Below are 18,810 nucleotides of genomic sequence, written 5' to 3'. Positions count from 1 at the left end.
GTCATCGAGTTGAACATGTGCAGAACTCGGAGGTGTCGTGCATTCGGTACTTGATCGGTCGGATCGTGAAGACGTACGACTACATCAACCGCGTTGTGCTAATGCTTCCGCTTTCGGTCTACGAGGGTACGTGGACAATACTCTCCCCTCTCGTTGCTGTGCATCACCATGATCTTGCGTTTGCGTAGGAAATTTTTGAAATTACTACGTTCCCCAACACCATTGTCACCACAGATACGCACGGCAAGACATATATCAAGTGTTCTCAAATCTTTAAAGACTCAATCCGATAAGATAACTTCAAAGGGGAAACTCAATCCATTACAAGAGAGTAGAGGGGGGAGAAAACATCATAGGATCCAAATATAATAGCAAAGCTCGCAATACATCAAGATCGTATCACCTCAAGAACACGAGAGAGAGAGAGAGAGAGAGATCAAACACATAGCTACTGGTAGATACCCTCAGCCCCGAGGGAGAACTACTCCCTCCTCGTCATGGAGAGCACCGGGATGATGAAGATGGCCACCGGAGAGGGATTGCCCCCTCCGGCAGGGTGCCGGAACGGGTCTAGATTGGTTTTCGGTGGCTATGGAGGCTTCTGGCAGCGGAACTCCCGATCTATTGTGCTCCCCGATGTTTTTAGGGTATATGGAGATATATATATAGGCAGAAGAAATATGTCAGGGGGGCACAAGGGGCCCACGAGGGTGGAGGGCGAGCCCCCTGCCTCGTGGCCTCCTCGTAGATCCCCTAACATGCACTCCAAGTCTTCTGGACTTCTTCTGATCCAAAAATAAGTTCCGTGAAGTTTCAGGTCAATTGGACTCCGTTTGGTTTTCCTTTTCTGCGATATTCTAAAACAAGGTAAAAACAGAAACTGGCACTGGGCTCTGGGTTAATAGGTTAGTCCCAAAAATGATATAAAGTGTATAATAAAGCCCATAAACATCCAAAACAGTAGATAATATAGCATGGAGCAATCAAAAATTATAGATATGTTGGAGACGTATCAACCGGGCATAAGGCCGAGCCTTCCACCCTTTACCAAGTATATAGATGCATTAAATTAAATAAGAGATATTGTGATATCCCAACATATCCATGTTCCAACATGGAATAATCTTCGTCTTCACCTGCAACTAGTAACGCTATAAGAGGGGCTGAGCAAAGCGGTAACATAGCCAAACAACGGTTCGCTAGGAAAAGGTGGGTTAGAGGCTTGACATGGCAATATGGGAGGCACGATATAGCAAGTGGTAGGTAGCGCGGCATAGTAATAGAGCGAACAACTAGCAACCAAAGATAGAAGTGATTTCGAGGGTATGGTCATCTTGCCTAGGAAGAAGAACGAGTCCATGAAGAAGACAAACAGACGTAGTCGAACTAATCCTGACAACTCCGGAAACGAAACCGAAGCTAACGAGGGAAGCAACTCGGAAAGAAGCAAACAACATAGTAAACAACCATCACATAAACATGGCATGATGCACAACCAAGTATGATGCATGTCCGGTTTAATGAAGCATGGCATGGCAATATGCACAAACAACACTACAAGTTAAGTGGAGCTCAATATGCAACGAGTTGCATATTGGCGAAACACCACATGACTTATTTAGTTCTCTCTCGGTTATGTACCCAACAATATTAAATGTTGTTAAACATGGCAAGAGGTGAAGCATAATAAAACTACCTATCTAGACAAGTTTAAATGAGGCTGGAACAACAAACAACAATTCTGCTAAATCCTCATGTGCAAATTATGGATTTGGTACTGCTCTATCCTAAACACAATTTTATAGTCGTTAAACATGAAAAGTACTGCCACCATGTTAACCTATGCTTTTTTCTACCCCATTTACATATAAATTTTATTTAAAATGGAGCTACGGTTATTTAGTTATGAATTAAAGCATTTTAGCATGGCATTTGAGCAAATTTAAACAAACAACATTTTAAACATTTTTAACATGCATGAAAGTTGCATAGTATGAAACTAGACAAAATTCTAAGCAAGTTGCTTATATAACTTATATAGATCCGATGCACGGTTGGTGAGTTATGATATGCATGATGTTTGAGGGCTTTTCTGCAAAACTGGTTCCTCTGGAATTAGCTAAATCGTTCAGGAAAAAAAACATGTGTTGGGCCGAATCTTGCTGGGCCAACAGGAACAGAGGATCTAGAGGGGCTGCTCACATCGGGCCTGATTTGGCCGGGCCAAAACAATGGTTGGGCCTTCCTTGGGCGCTGGACACAGGAGCGGCCCATGGCGGTCGATGGGGAGGGCGCGTTCGATCTGGCTGGAGGGAAGGTTGGGCCGGACCAACGGAAGCAGGGGAGGGCCAAGGTCGGTCAACACGGGCAGGACCCGATCGAGCGGCGCGCTCGCTGCTGCTCGATGCAGTCGGCTGCAACGGAGATGGAGGCAGGGGCGTCCTGGGTGGCCAGTTCGCCGGCGGCTTGCCGGAGTTGGCCGGAGTAACGACGAGGTGGCGAGGTCGAGGCGCCGTTGGAGTGGTTGGAGGTGGCCACGAGCAGGAGGAGCTCGGGGAAGCTTCTGACGGCGTGGGGCTCGGCTGCTGCGCGGGGACGAGGAGGTGATGACGTGAGGTGGAGCTCGGGGCACTGGTCGATGGGCGGCTCGGCCGTGGTGGAGAACGGCAAAGGGGCGGCGCTCGGAGGAGGCCAGGAACACAGCGGGGTCCTCGCTCGATGACTCGAGCGCATGCACGAGGACGGCCGCGGCGCTGCTGGCGGCTTGCTCGCCGAGGATGGCATGGACCATGATAGAGGAGCAAGGGCGCAGCGACAGGACTTTGCGCTCGCGACGGAGACGAGCGGATCCGGGCGCGTACGGCGTTCTCCGGCAAGGTGGCATGCAGGCGGAGCGGCGACGAGTGGATGCAGGCGCGGGTAGAGGAGATCCGGGGCGGCAAGGTAGTAGGCCGGCGGCGACGGGTGCTGGGGCTTCGCGCGAGGAGCTGCTTGAAGTTCCCCCATGATGGGCTTTGACGGCGCCGAACGGCGATGGCGAAGAAAAAGCTTCAGGAGGAGCTTGACGATGGCGTGCTCCTCTCCTCTGGATCGAGCAAACCAGGGGCGCGGGGACGAGGGACACGGCCTCAATCCCATCCGAATCGAGTAGAAGGACTGCAGGTTGGAGGCCGAGGGAATTTTTGGATCGAGGGCGCAGGCAGTTGAAGAGCTGGTTGGTGGGTGGAGGAAAACGAGGAGAAGGAGATCTCAAGGTGGATCAAGACCGGGTGGCGGCGGCGGGATTGGACTGATGGGACAAACCTCCTAATTTTTAGGGTTGGACCTCAAGTATATAGCAGGTGGATTTGGGGTGCATTTGGGCCCTCCAATTCAAATCAGACGGTCGAGAAAATTAGGTTGGGCGAGTCCAACAAATAAACAAAGACGTTTTAGGGATGTTGGGTGATGATCCGGACTCAACGGACACGAGTGCCCGGTCGGGTTCGGGGAGGTTTTCGGACGCGCGAGGGGGTGTGAGAACTGTGCAGAGAGGGGGTCTGACAAAAGGCCACGGAGGCAAGGGGGGTTAGGAGGGGTTTTCGGAGCCTCCGATCGCGACCGATGGATCTGATCGAGAGGGGGGAAGGTAGGCCTGGCGGTAGGTAGTGGACTATATAGACGGTCTAGGGAGGAAAGAGAGGGAAAAACCCGGCAACGGAAATGTCCGAAGATTTGACCGACTATATTGTCGCTATAGTTATCCGTTGGGGCATCAAACGGACTCCGAATGCGATGAAACTTGGCAGGCGGTCTATCAACACTATAACAACACCGCACGCCAACTTTCAACCCATTCCGAGAACATTTTCCGGCCACTTATAAAATAATATTTCGGACGTGCCACAGGCGCGTGCAAGTGTGTCTGGGCTCAGAACGGACAACGGAAGGAACAAGGAGACCGGGACGGATGGAAGTTTTGAAAACATGCAGATGCAATGCGGATGATGACATGGAAAGATGCAACATGCAAGCGAAATACATGGCAACGACGGCGAATAACTGGAAGACACCTGGCGCAATGGTCTCGGGGCGCTCAAAGGATAAGATTCATTGGGTAAGAAACCCTCCTTTTATAGGTGGGGGAAAAACCAAATGTTACCCCTGCTCAGCCCCACACAGGGCGGTACTACCACTGGGGGGTGGTACTACTGCTGTGGCCAGCGGTACTACCGTTCCACCTCGCGGTACTGTCGCGTAGTGAGAAGAGAGCGAGAACCAGAGCAGGACTGGACCCAAGACGGTACTACCATGGTGATAAGGGCGGTACTACCGCCTATGAGCGGTACTACCGCCGCAGCTAGTGCCGCAAAACCCGACACGAGAAGAGAACCCTCGAATTGAGGCGGTAGGAGCACGGAGCCGCAACGGTACTATGGCTGAGAGCTCTCAAGCGGTACTACCGCTGGGGTTCGCGGTACTACCGCTGGGACCAAATCTCTGGGAGAAGGCCGCAAGCGATCCTTCAACAAAGGGGAAAAGCTCAGAGGGTGCAAAGGGGATGTGTACGTGATGAATCCACCCATACTTTTCCGAAACAGATCACATAAAACCAGAACTGTCATAACTTCTGCAAAAGAGCTCCGAATTGAGCAAACTCAAGCTTGTTGGATACAAGACAACGAGTAGCATCAAAACAGCGACAGGGGAGGTATGCCTAGCAAATGGAGGAGTGAAACCTCGAACAGAGAAGAACAGGCATAACCTCCAACATCGAAAACATCATAGAAGATGCAAGTGAACTCCGTTTTGGATGAACTCGAGCTTGTCATCAATATGACCATAAGCTCCAAAACTCTCAAAGAGAACCAACCAAGAACCAAGAAAGATGATGCAAGGATGCAATGGTTTGAGCTCTCTAAGAACGATACGATCAAGCTACTCATCGAGAGCCCCCCTTGATAGTACGACAATCGATCCTATAACCCAGTCTCCCAACTACCACTATGAGACCGGTAAAATAGAAAACCTATCAAGAGCAAACCTTTGTCTTGCACATAGTCCAGTTGAGCTAGATGATGACGATATTGACTTCCTCAAGTTGGACCACCTTTCTTGATTGTGTTGGCTTGATGAAGACTAGTTGATTGCTCCCCCATACTCCACTATGGGTGAGCCACTCTTCGTCACATCTTCATAAATCCATTGTTACCATAATGGACGGCAAGCTTCAAGCATTTGATCTCTTCATGATGCTTCACTTGAACTTGCACATCGCAACCTAACCCCACAAATAACTCTCACGAAAAACCATGGGTTAGCAAACAAAGCGTAATGGACAATGCTTACCATACCATGGATCACTTGATCCCTCAGTACATCTTGTACGCTTTGTGTGTTGATCAACTTGAGTCATTCTTGACTTAATCTTGATCAACCTTGAATCTTTCCAATTCTCTTCATTTGGATGATGTCTTGAAGGTAGACTTGAATGATCACACAATCTTCTTCTTCAAGACATGCTTGCAATAAGCTCAGCACTCACATGACCAATCTTTGGATAATTCCTTGAATAGCACCTTGGTCGACACAAACTCTCCTTGAAACCAACACATGTACTCCAAGAAAAGCCTATGGACAAAACCTTCAAATATAACTCAAGGCAACCATTAGTCCATAGAGATTGTCATCAATTACCAAAACCAAACATGGGGGCACCGCATGTTCTTTCAGACGTCATCTGCAAAATTTCTGCCAACAACTCCCACGCTCGCAGCGCTAACGCTCTCCACAAAATTGGCGTAAATATTAATTTTAATATAATTCAAAGGCAGACGCTACCACACCTCAATGATACTCATAGGAGTATTGGCGGATCTTAAATCATCCCCTACTCTGTTACCTTTGATATTAGAAACCAACTCTAGATTGGATTAGCAAAACTAAAATGATGACTAGATTTTGACAAAATTAGCAGAGGCGGAGATAGGTTCCTCCCCCTTACCAAAAATCAGATCATTCCTTAAATGGCGAGCTCTCCTGAAAATGAAAATGACGTGATCACAATCCAGAGAACTTAATTGACCCACGAGATAAGCAACCAATCCATCCCGAAAAGCTTGAAAACATCTTCCCCCAAAATATTCCACACTTCTCTCAAGGCATACGCAAAGCCCTCGTCTAAGGACAAGTCACTAAAACATGAAAAATATTCTTTATCTTCCACCCACAGATAGAGCACATACCCGATGTAGCCTGGTGGTGAATAACTTTATTAATCTGGACCATGAGGCTATTAAACGCAACACGCCATGCAAATGACATTCCAGAGCCTCATTGCCCCATTCACACCGTTCCTAGATTGCCCATAATCCTCCTTGTCATCCTTGAGCTTCATAGAGCGATTATACACACTTTTTACAGAGAATATAGTGTTCTTCTTGTAGTGTCACGCAATAAAATCACCATCCCCCGAGGATTGACTACGCATCTTGAGAATCTCGTCAGCATGATGTGGATAAAACAAACGTGCGATTAAATTCGCATCCCATCTCCTCATCCTGCTTATAAATAAATAAAATAGGCACTTTACCTTGTTTCAATTCTTTTTAGCTTAATATTTTTGGCCAGAATTCCTGGGGATCCATGTATCTCTCCAAATATTTATATAGACCATTCCAACACTGTAGTACTTTGAAGAAATTTATCATTAAGACATGAGCTTGGCCACATATGATATCCTAAGGATGACTCCGTAACCGGATGAGACGGTAAGCCTTGTAACGATGCCTCTCACCCCATGGGAAGGTGCCATCCACCGCCTTGTCGATGTTTTATTTTTTGCAGGTGTTTCTTTAATATTTTGGACAATAAGAATCCTACATCCACGGATGATTTACAGATGTTTTACAGAAACTTCCATAAATCCCCCCCCCCCCACCCCTAATCTGCAACCAAAAACTGTCGCCTAATTAGAATCCGTAAAAAGGATTTTAACTCTAGCATTACTCCTTGGAGAATACCTTTTCGTTATTGTCGAGTAGATTTTGCGCCAGCAAAATAATCATTAGAACCATTTCTTTTTCATGTTATTGTCCATGCCATGTTTTTCTGCTAATACCGACTTTCTACTCTATTAATATATTTAGCCAAATCTTAAAAGTTAGTGTTTCCCTGATTAGACACGTCTCATCCCAAAGCTCTATTTTGGAAGCTCCTGAATTCGAATATAAGATTTCTCTGAGTACATTGTATTTGTTTATAAAGTTTTACGGTACTACGGTGAAGTAGAACTCTTCCTCCCGTCGGCGAAGTCACCGGTCCGCCTCATCTCTGATGGCCTTTGGGTCTTTGACTAAGACTATAGAATGCTCCTGTGAATTATGACCTTGGTCTGGAATGTGAGCAAATATATCATGTCGATTGCTCGACCGTACTTTTGCTATCTTACGTAGAGCCGAATTAGGCGAGAGAATATCTTTATGGATATGAGCCTGAGGTAGAAGTTTCTGAATGCGGGCCTGACGAACCTTTTGTACCAGGCTGATTAGCTTCAGCGAAGAGGACCCTTAGATCCGAAGCACAGAATGCTATGGGTAATGCAAGGGAAGGAGTTTCAATTTGACATGAAAGTCATGGAGGTAGGTTCGTATGAGGGGGAGATTGGATTTTGTTGCTACAAGAAGGAAGAGCCAATTATTTTTTCAACTAGTGCATCATCCATAACACTGGTCAAGGGTTAAGCCAAGGTAGGTAAGTAAAGATTGGAGTGATGGGAAAGACTATCTGTACATGGAGGTGCGTGGGGCCTCGGCCCCCCACCGGCAGGAGGGGACCCGTTCTTGTTCTTGTTAGGTTCAATATTTGGGTTGGGGTTGTGTGATGGTGCCGATGTATCTGAGTAGGAATAATGTCTCTCACATTCTATCCCCGTCATGATGATACGTCTAGTGCCATCGAAGGGCGTGTGGAGGTGTGTCTCCGTCGGATATTGCGTGATTCGGTCGGTGCTGGTTTTCGGTGGATATGCTTGAATTCAGTCTTTGTTCGTCTTTGTTTGGGTGTCTACAGATTTGATCTTTCCTATCTATGACTTTCTTCATCAGCGATGGTTGCTGCTCTGCGCTGGCCCTATGGGGTTTTAGCATGACGACTCCCTGACTGTCTAGTAAAACAAGGTTTGCCCAGCTCCGACGCGTGAGGGGCGCAGCGCGCCTTCGGCCTTCATTGCTTGTAGTCATCGCTAGGTGATTCACGGACCTGATTGTAATTTTTAATTTTTATTATCTTGGTTGTTCTTTGTGTTGTCATGATTGAAGATATATAGATTAAAAGTTTGTCATACAAAATTGATGATGTGCGAGTATAAATTCATATAGATGAATATTTTATTCATTTTAAACCCATATGGGTGAATGCATACGTGTATGTACGAGGGTTTCCAAAAAATGTCCGGAAGCATATGAGCACTTGTATTTACATGCTGGTATATGTAGGCGCGATGAGGCGCGAAGACGACGTAACACGCTAGGGTTCATCTGCACACACGGCAAAGTGGGTAATACTAAGCCATCAGGCATGTGACGCAAAGGCCATGGATTGATAAAAAGAAAAAGGAAAAGAAAAGACCATGGATTAGTCATAATAAAAGAAGCCGGTCAAGCCCAATTCACCATGATCAATCAGTTGGTCGAAACAACGACATCTTTAATCCCGCGGACAACCAAGGATTTCGCTGGCTTCCGCAGGGAGCAGCGGCGACGGTGGTCCGCCCTTATCACGCGTTGGTGGTGTGGCTAGATTGGTTTTTTAGGGTGCTATTTGTAATTTTTTTTATTTTTTTAGATTTGTTATAAAAAAGTAACATTATTTTTTTTGGAAATGTTAACACCCATACGCCCACACGTATGGACGTTGACCATCTCGACCACACGCATCCATCATTGTTCAGTACTATATGCACGAATCTTGACACAATCTGCCTGATTTTCTGTGCCACGTAGGATAAGGCGTGTGTGTGATGTGTGACATAGTTCGCTCATACATCCGTTTTACCACACGGAGGGGCCGGTGTGTGGGCGTTTAGCAGTTCACCAACACACCAGTTTTCAGTCACGCACAAGGGCTGGTGTGTGGGCATTTGCCATCTCGTCCACACGTCCGTCTCCCCTCCCACACGTAAGCTGCTAGTTGCCATGTGTTTTTGCAGCGCACATGGCAACTGTCTCTAGTGTGCTTTATAAGCAGGTGACAACTCTCTTTTTTTATCCGAGTTGCCATGTATTTTTGCAGGGTACACGGCAACCGCCTAGTGTGCACGTAACCAGATGGCAACTGTCTTTTACCAAGTTGCCATGTGTTTTTGCATGGTACATGGCAACTGCCCCAATGTGCACGTACATGGCAACTGCCCTAACGTGTACGTAAGCAGATGACAACTTTTTCTTTTTACATGGCAACTGCCCTAACATGCTTGTGAGCACATGACAACTCTCTCAACCGCCTAGTGTTAGTATGTGGCAACTCCTAAAGTTATGAAATCATGGCAACTACATTAGATCAGACCATACATGGCAACCGCAGTTGAGCAACCATGTCAACTGCAGTTATCCGACATGGCAACCGTAGTTCAGCGACATGGCAACTGCAGATAAACGAACATGGACGAGGGTCTGGACCATGGCAACTGCAGGCATGTGATGGACGTCACGCGTCGCGTGCGGGATCAGAAAGGTACGAGGCCTGACATACGGGCGTGTGGGCGTTATCAACTTCGCCCACACGCACGCGTGTGAGAGGGTTCAGAAGGGAAAAAAGATGTGTGTGGGCATTAGTTGTTTTGCCCACACGTAGATGTGTGGGCTGGTTGCTGTCCATGCCACACGAGGCGTGTGGCACAACTACCCGATACACTACACGTGTGGCAGTTATCGGGACTTTTTTTTTGCGAGAAGACAGCTAGATTTTCTGATCATCATTCAGGAATTGTACTCCAATAACATCCACACATTTACATGGACTGTAGATTACTCAGGCTACTCTACTATGCATGAACACTAATCAGAGCGTAAGCGTGAGACGGCTCCAGGAGAACGCGTCGCCGTCGGGCCGGCTGTAGGGAAGGGCGCGCGCGGCGAGCCTTCCCTTGCGCTTCTCCATGAACCGCTGCAGCGATGCCTTCCTCGCCATGGGCAGGTCGCCATCCGCTGCCTCGCAGTTCCCTTGCGCTGTGCCTGAGACAGCAGCGACACGCAGCAGCTCGGCCGCCCTGTCGGCCGGCACCTGGTCCAGCACCAGCACCTGCCCACCGTAGAAGATGGTCATCTGCGCGTGCTCCGGTGCAGGACCCGCCGCGTAGTCGTCTTGCGCTGGCACTTCCGCTCCGGGCATGAGGGGGAGGACCACCGTGGCCGCCGGCCGCGTCTCCGCCGCCTTGATGCAGCGGCTGAGAACTCCGCACGCTGCGGCGAACCGTCGGCTCTTAGCGCTCCCTGTCGCCGCCATTCTTGCCGCTTGATCGATCAACCCCCCTGTACGCTCTCCAGGCCTCGCGAACTCGCGGTGTGGTAGCGGGGAGGGGAAGCTCTGCTTTGATCGGGTGTTGTGTTGGTTGGAGGAAGGAAACTGATGGATTAAGAGGTGGTGAGATGGGTTTTGATTTATAGGATCGCACGGCCGGCCGCGGCGTGTCCTGTGGGCTGTTGCTGTCAAGCGTGGGGGGGTGGGATGTTTCTTCCTGGCGGTCTCTGGCACGAAGAACACGTGCTGGTCGAGGGACAGCACGATAGTTGCAACGTGGTGGCTGGTACTCCACTCATGCCGCACGTTGAGTTGTTAACTCGGCAGCAGGCCGAGAGGTTGGAAATTGATGGGGTGGGTCTCCCTCCAGCTGCCGGTTCCGTGATTCCGTGAGGCGATCATCCGGAGAAAAATCTTATAGGAGGACCGGGTTGTACTCTCCATCAGCTTAGACCCGGTTTACGGCATGTGCCGATTTCGGTCTCAAAGCACCGGTCCTAATTACCATTCAACCTTAATTCCACTCATCATGATTCCTACCTTGTTTTATTTTTTGAAAAAGTTATGATCTATTCATAATCAATCATAACAGGACAAAGAAGTTGAAAAAAAACATAACTGGATAAAGAATACCATAGTTAACTTCCGCACAAAAAACATATAGCTAACAAAACTACAATCTAGTGAGTGTGGCAACTATAAACAAATTGAGTGAGCTGAAAACGAGCTGTCGTCAACGCCCCTCTCTCACAGTTGCCGGGCAAACCTTATTATAGTAGACAGTTAGGAAGTCTTCATGTTAAAGTGCCACAGGACCAGCGCAACGGAGCAACAACCATCGTTGATCCCCCGCAAAAAAAAAAACCATCGTTGATCCCCCGCAAAAAAAAAAACCATCGTTGATAAAGAGAGTTGTATATCAAAAGAATCAAAATTGGAAACACACGAATAAAGACTAGATCCAAACAAATCACAGGCTGAATTCCACGAGATCCGACGAAGACACACCTTCACATGCACTCTGACGAGTAGACGCATCACCGGGATGGGATTAAACGTGGGAGCATTATTCCTACTGAGGAACATAGCCGCCGCGATGTAGCCCCAACTAAGACACGTAACCTAACAAGAATAAGAGAGAGGTACCTCCTACCGGCAGGATGAGAGGGGGGTGAGGTCCTCCGCATCTCCACGGCCCGAAGGCCATTGGAGGCAAGGCGGATTGGCGATGGCGTCCAAGGTGAAGGACGAAACTAATAGCCTAGGAGTATTTCGTATGGAGGAGGAAAGAACGCAACCATGTTTTGTGGTTGTCATTAGGATTATGTGTTTTTCTTTGACAATCCATCGTTTCAAAAACCACATCTCATGGTAAATTGTTGTTGTTGTTGTTGTTGTTTGTTGATCAATATTTTGATAGTCCCCCCCCCCCCCCCCCTTTGTTAAGGCATATCTTCAGTCTTGTATTAATTTGCATTTTCCATATGTGATTCTTTGTGTGTGTGTATGTATGAATGTATGTGTATGTTGGTGTTAGATGTGTATGGCCTAATCCTGTAGAGTCTTGATATGTATTTATTGTGTTTGTATCCCATCGATGTTTCATTTTAAGTTAATAAATTCATTCTTTATCGTGAATAAAGAAAACATCAACATACCGTTTATATTCTACCGAGCAACTAGAGACTCTACAAGCACAATCTAGAGACTCTAGAAGCACAATCTACAAGCTACGAAGATTTATTTTCTTTCTTTGAAAACACCTCCCGTATATTAATAAATTTAAAAGTTGTTACAATCGTTTCTTACAACATTAGCCATTCAAGGCGGAAAACGAGTACAAAGAATACCCTCTAACCTATTATCGAAGCTAAATTTTGGAATCTGGTGTGCGACCTCATTGGCCCTTCGATTGATTTTCTTCAGCTTAAAATTCTGAAAAAGTATAAAGATGGATAAATATTTGTTCTTCAGATCTACAAGGTGTGAACTGTCAAGATTTTTATTTGTAAATAAAGAAACCACAAAAGAGCAACCAGTCTCCAAAATAATAGGTTTATGAAGAGTTATACCGATATAAAGACCAGCTAGGCACACCCGGAGCTCTGCTTCGTCTGCACTAGTACACACGACCCACTATAATCCCATGGAGTCAAGAGGACGTGGCCTGCAAAATTCCTGGCAACTCCCACACTTGTAGCGCCAACGTTATCCACAGAACTCGAGTCAACATTGATCTTAATATAATTCAAAGGTGGAGGCTGCACACCTCAATGATACTCGGAGGAGTATTGATGAATCTTAAATCATCGCCTACTCCCTTACCTTTGACTTTAGAAACCAACTCTGCATTGGATTAACAAAACCAAAACGATGACCATTAATTTTCCACAAAATTAGCAGAGAGGCAGAGATAGATTTCTCTCCCTTGCCAAACATCATATCCTTCCTTAAATGGCTAGCTCTCCAGAAAATGAAAATGACTTGCTCACAAACCGAAGAACTTAACTGATCCACCAAGATAAGCAACCAATCCGGCCCAGTAAACTTAAAAACATCTTCCCCAGAATATTCCACACTTCCGTCAACGACATATGCAAAGCCCTCGCCTTAGGACAAGTCACTAGAGCATGAAAAGTGCATTTATCTTCCACCCCGCAGATAGAGCACATACCCGAGGTAGCCTGGTGGCAAATAACTCTATTAATATGAATCACGAGCCTATTAAATGCAAAACTCTAGGCAAAATTCTGATCTTTTGAGAGACATTGGCCTTTCAAATGACATTCCGGGGCTTCCTTTCCCCCTTCACAGCATCGCTAAATTGCCTATAATCCTCCTTGTTCTCCTCGAGCTTCATAGACAGATTATACACACTTTTATAGAGAATATACCTGTCTTCTCATACTGCCACACAATAAAAATCACCATCTCCCGAGGATTGAATACGCATCTTTAGAATCCCATCGGCATCATGTGGATAAAACAAATGTGAGATTAAATTCGCATATCATCTTCTTGTCCCGTTTATGAATAAATCAGATACCCACTTTAGCCTGGTTCTACTCATTTTAGCTTAATATTTTAGGCCAAAATTCCTGGTGTCCAATAATCTCTTCAAATATTTATACTAAACCCATCCAACACTAGAACACTTCAAAGAAATTTATCATTTAACACATGAGCATGGCCACGAATCAGATCCTAAGCGTGAGACGTTAACCGAATAAGAAAGTAAACCTTGCAACGATGCCTCCCACCCCATGGGCAGGTGCCATCAACCGCCTTGTCGATGTTTTATTTTTTGCGGGTGGTTCTTTAATATTTTGGACAACAAAAATCCTACAACCACGGATGATTTACAGATTTTTTTACGGAAACTTTTAATAAATTCTCTCCTCCTCTTCCTTCTTTCTGACCCCCCCCCCCCTAATCTGCAACCAGAAACTGTCGCCCAATTAGAATTCGTAAAAGGGATCCATAACTTTAGCATTACTCTTTGGAGAATACCTTTTCGTTGATATCGATGTGATCACGTGATCAAGAGTGGGGCCTCGGCTTGGATTTTGTGCTAGCAAAATAATCGCTAGAACCATTTTTTGTAATATTTCATGCCATGTTTTTCTTGGTGAATACCCATGTTCTGCTCTATTAATATATTCAGGCCTCTTTTGGTTCATAGGATAGGATTATCGTAGGAATAAGAAATCTGTAGGAAATGAGATTACATGTATCTCAAATCCTATGAGTAGGAATAGGAATAGGAAATGAGATGTGATTTGGTTCACACCAAAGGAATTTTTCCATTGAGTCTAGGCTCATTTTTATTTTCCTATGAAATGTGGAGGATGGGAACCAATCCTATGTAGGAATAGGAATCCATACCTATGAACCAAAGGGCTCTTAAGGAAAAAATACTATGAGAATCCTATCCTGTAGATTTCCAATGAAATTCCTCCAAACCAAAGGAGGCCTGAACAAGTGTCGCTGATTTGTATAAAGTTATATTAAATCAGTGATACTTATTTTGAGATGAAGGGAGTATTAGTCAATTCTTAAAACGTAATGTTTCCCTGATTCGACATGTCTCATCTCAAATCTCTGTTTGGAAGCACCTGAATTTGGATATAAGATTTTTGGAGTATAGAGTATCTTTTATTATTTAAGTTTTATGGTACTACTTATATTGCAATGAAGTAGTCCCATGGGCATAAGAGTACTTGCAGAAATGCGAGGGGACATATGGACGCTTGTATTTACATGCCATTGTGCGATGACGACGTACTACAATTGTGCTTATTTGGTTTCCTATATGTCTGCGGACGTGCCTGCTCAGTGTCTGAGCATGTTCGTTTTTGACACTCACTTTGCAAAACAAACACTCCTCATATTATCCTCTGGTCATATGCATATAATTGATGGAGAGAAAGAGAGAGAAAAGAAAGAATAAAGAACGAGAAAAGATAATCTGTGGTGTATCAAATTCTAGTTGGTCCCATATCCTCTCCATATATGGGTTTGATATGGGATTTACGGACTACCTGAAAATGACATGCCCGGACAAAATAAAGATTACAATTGGGTGGTTTTTTTTATCTCTGTTTTGTTTCGAAGTGACCCGACTATTGAATAGAACGTTGAGGCCTGCGGTTGTAGATGCTCTAACATGCTGGGGTCCATCTGCCCACACAGCCAAGTGGGGAATAGTAGCCAAGTCATCGCGCATGTGAAGCAAAGACCATGGGTTGGTCTTAACCCTCCCCCCAAAGAATAAATCAATGGATTGGTAAAGAAAAAAAAAGACCATGGATTGGTCATAAATAAAAGAAGCCAGTCAAGCCAATTCGCCACGATCGATTGGTCAAAACAACGACAGCAATATTTTCTCATCATAATTCAGGATTTGGACTCCAACAACAGCCACACATTTACATGGACCGTAAATTACTCAGGCTACTCTACCACGCATGAACACGAATCAGAGCGTGAGCGTGAGACGGTTACAAGAGAAAGCGTCGCCGTCGGGCCGGCTGTAAGGGACTGCGCGCGCGGCGACCCTTCCCCTGCGCTTCTCCATGAACCGTTGCAGCGACGCCTTCCTCGCCATGGGCAGGTCGCCGTCCCCTGGCGCGGTGCCTGCTGCGGCAGCTACCCGGAGCATCTCGGCCGCCCTCTCTGCCGGGACCTCGTCCAGCACCAGCACCTGCCCGCCGTAGAAGATGGTCATCTGCGCATGCTCCGGCGCAGGACCCACAGCGTGCTCGTCTTGCAGCGCGGGCACTTCCGCTCCGGGCATGAGGGGGAGAGCCACCGGCCGCGCCTCCGCCGCCTTGATGCAGCGGCTGAGAACGCTGCACGCTGCAGCGAACCGTCGGCTCTTAGCGCTCCCTGTTGCCGCCATTCTAGCCGCTCGCTCGCTCGCTCGATCGACCGATCTCCCTGTGCGCTCTCGAAGCCTAACGAGCTCGGCCGGTCGCAGGGGGGAGGGGAGGCTCTGCTTGATCGGTTGTTGAGTTGGTTGGAGGAAGGAGACTGATGAGTTTGCTTTATAGGAATCGCAGCGAGTCGTGTGGGCTGTTGCTGTCGAATTTGGGGGACGTGGTGGCGGGGTGTTTCCTCGGGCCGTCTCTGGCACGAAGAACACGTGCTGGTCGACGGAGATTATACAATGGTTATACGGACAGCACGATATTTTCAACGTGGTGGCTGGTACCGCACGTACAGTTGTTAACTCGGCGGCAGGCATAGAGAGATCAGAAATTGATGGAGCGGGCCCCTCCCTCTCTGCTGCCGACTCCGGTGCGGCGGTCATCGATAGAAGAGGGTATGGACGAATGTATCCGGCGTAGGAGGTTTTCTTTTTCCTCCTTAAATAAAGTCCTTTATGCTTTCAAGTAATATATATGCAATAAATAATGAACCACTTAACGTCAACTACAAGCACTTGAAATTTTATAGGACCGGCGCACAAGAAAATCAAACATCACCGACAAGGAGGTGCACATATCGAAAAGGCAATACATGAGGGAAGGTACCATCATCCCCTCGACCCCCCGTATCGCCTCCCCTCGGGTGACGCTGGGCCCCCCACGAACCCTAGCCGCCAGACTCCCTTCGTTTCATCCCCAGCCGCTGTTGCCATAGGCAAGGGCCACGGTGATGGTGGGCCCAGCGCCATAGGATCCATGGTGGCTGGTCGCCGCGATATCCCCTGTGAGGCGGAGGAGGCGTTTCATGCGGGAAGGTCAGGGACGACAGTCAGGGCGGCGCCCCTGCTACGCGGCGGCGATCAAAGTTTCCATGGCGAAGGTGGCCTGAGGTTGGGTGGTGGTGGCGGCGCTCCATTCAGCGAGGGTGGCGGCTTCGTGCAGAATGGGTGGCATGGATGGTTGCGGATCTGGCGTCCTGCCCAGATCCGTCACAGTATGGCCTTGGCCGGCCGGTGGCGTGAGGAGGACCGGTGAGGGGCGGCTGGAGGCTCCCTGTCGGCGTGCCGACAGCGGCCCTCGTCTCCACGGTGAGGCTCTGTTGGGCTCCACCCAGCTGTGAGATCGGGAGGACGCGACTTCCAGTGAAAATCATGCCGACTGCGATCATGGCGGACAATGGCGGCGTCTATGTCGTCGTTCCCTTCTCGAGGCATCGTTGTTGCAGGTCATGGCACCCCACTCGTGATGCTTCGAGGGAAGCCCTAGATCTGGATCTACCGGATCGGATGATGATGGCACCTTCAATGTCGTTATCCCTCCTGGGGGCATCATTTTGGAGCAAGTGCTGGCTGGAGGGGACAAGAGGAGGAGCGATGTTACATCTACTGCAAGGCCGACGACGGATCTGGCGGCATGGCGCTACGGAGGTTCGTCGACGGGCGCGTGTGGACGGATACGTGCAGGATGGTGGCATTGTCTGGCGCCACGGTGGCGTCGACGGCAGGCCAGGCATGGTCGATGCGTCAGTTCCTGCTCTGGAGATGGACCGGTGAAAGATGGCAGCGGCAGCCTCTGAGAGTACGCCGGACCGGTTTGTGACCCAGTCCCGGTATGTGGCTGGGCTGGGACATCCGACTTTAGATGTTAGGCATTGGTGTGATGCCTATTTGGTATTCCGTTCGGACATTCGGCACACCTTCATCAAGGGGATAGGAGTAGCAACAAGTGTTGCCTAGATGGTGGCTTCAGGCTTACTAATGTATTACTTTGCATGGTCTTTGTAAATAATTAATAAAATGGCTGCATGCTCATCCAGATGCAGAGGCTAGGGGTATATCCTCCTTTTCAAAAAGAGAGGAAACACACAAACAAAAACGAGGGCCAGCACAATCCAGACCGATACACCGGAGACCAACGACGACTTGATCCAAGCACATCCATCGAAGACCGGTGTCGACTGAATCCAAAAAGATTAGCCAGAGCGATGATACGAAAGAAATGACAATATTCTAACTCTTGGACATCGTTGCTGCTTCTCACCGTCCCAACTAAGACACTAAAACTAGCTAAAGCATGGGCTGGCCCCCAGCCACTGGTAAGGGGGAAAGGGAGGGTGACCATGTATGCCGTACTTCTAAGGACCAAGGGCGATCTATGGGAGGGGACCGGCTGCAGCTATGGCAAGGGTGTGAAATCCCTAATTCTGTTATGTCTCTTCTAGTCGCGATGTTCATACTGCAAATTTTCCCTTCCTTATGGTGTATGAGCATATGAGAGCATTTTTTATAAGGTTCTCCCGTGTCCTCTTTCTTTTTCGCCTGCCGGTTGTTTCCACCCGACTCCCATTCTCTTTGCAGTTCCTCTTAGCCTCCCTTTTCAGGAATTTTTGGCCCATACCATATAACACTTTCTCCACTCCCATGTTCTTGATGTAGGAAGGAGGAAGCTAGGGTTATGTTTGAGGTGGTTACAATATGTGAATCTCTTAAGTTATTAAGCTCCCTAAGAATGGAGCTTCCTAGTGCATCGGAGAAATTTTTGCATTAGTGGCCCAACATGTCATGGAGTGGACCTGTTGTGGGTTGTGGTTGGGCCTATTCGCACATGAAAGTGGTCCTCCTACATTTTTTAAAAATTCATAAATATTATTTGAATTAATGACATTTCAGAGATTCAGGGAACTTCTTTCGAAATCCAGGAACATTTTCTATATTCTTAAAGATTTTCTATATTCACGAACATTTTTGAATTTTGGAGAACATTCTAAAATTTGCGAACATTTTCTAAATTATTATAAATCGCAAACTTTTTAAATTCATGATTTTTTTCAAACCATAAACATTTTTAAAATTCACAATATTTCTTTTACAATGTTCTAAAAATC

The 18,810-nt window shown here is 47.2% G+C and overlaps 2 protein-coding genes across 2 annotated transcripts; both read right to left on the bottom strand.

Annotated features, from left to right (window-relative positions):
• Positions 1 to 9,937: 9,937 nt before the first annotated feature.
• Positions 9,938 to 10,622, bottom strand: LOC125521789 (protein TIFY 11e). Its single transcript, XM_048686850.2, has one exon. It carries the CDS (start codon positions 10,480 to 10,482, stop codon positions 10,039 to 10,041), a length of 444 nt encoding a protein of 147 aa, XP_048542807.1. The 5' UTR covers positions 10,483 to 10,622; the 3' UTR covers positions 9,938 to 10,038.
• Positions 10,623 to 15,354: 4,732 nt separating this feature from the next.
• LOC125521695 (protein TIFY 11e) lies at positions 15,355 to 16,031 on the bottom strand. Its single transcript, XM_048686751.2, has one exon. It carries the CDS (start codon positions 15,896 to 15,898, stop codon positions 15,476 to 15,478), a length of 423 nt encoding a protein of 140 aa, XP_048542708.1. The 5' UTR covers positions 15,899 to 16,031; the 3' UTR covers positions 15,355 to 15,475.
• Between the last annotated feature and the right edge of the window lie 2,779 nt (positions 16,032 to 18,810).

The sequence above is a fragment of the Triticum urartu genome, chromosome 7A, assembly GCF_056163025.1.
Source record: "Triticum urartu cultivar PI428250 chromosome 7A, HENAU_Tu73, whole genome shotgun sequence".
NCBI classification, from domain to species: Eukaryota; Viridiplantae; Streptophyta; class Magnoliopsida; order Poales; family Poaceae; genus Triticum; species Triticum urartu.
This window is presented reverse-complemented; position numbering and strand designations above follow the sequence as displayed.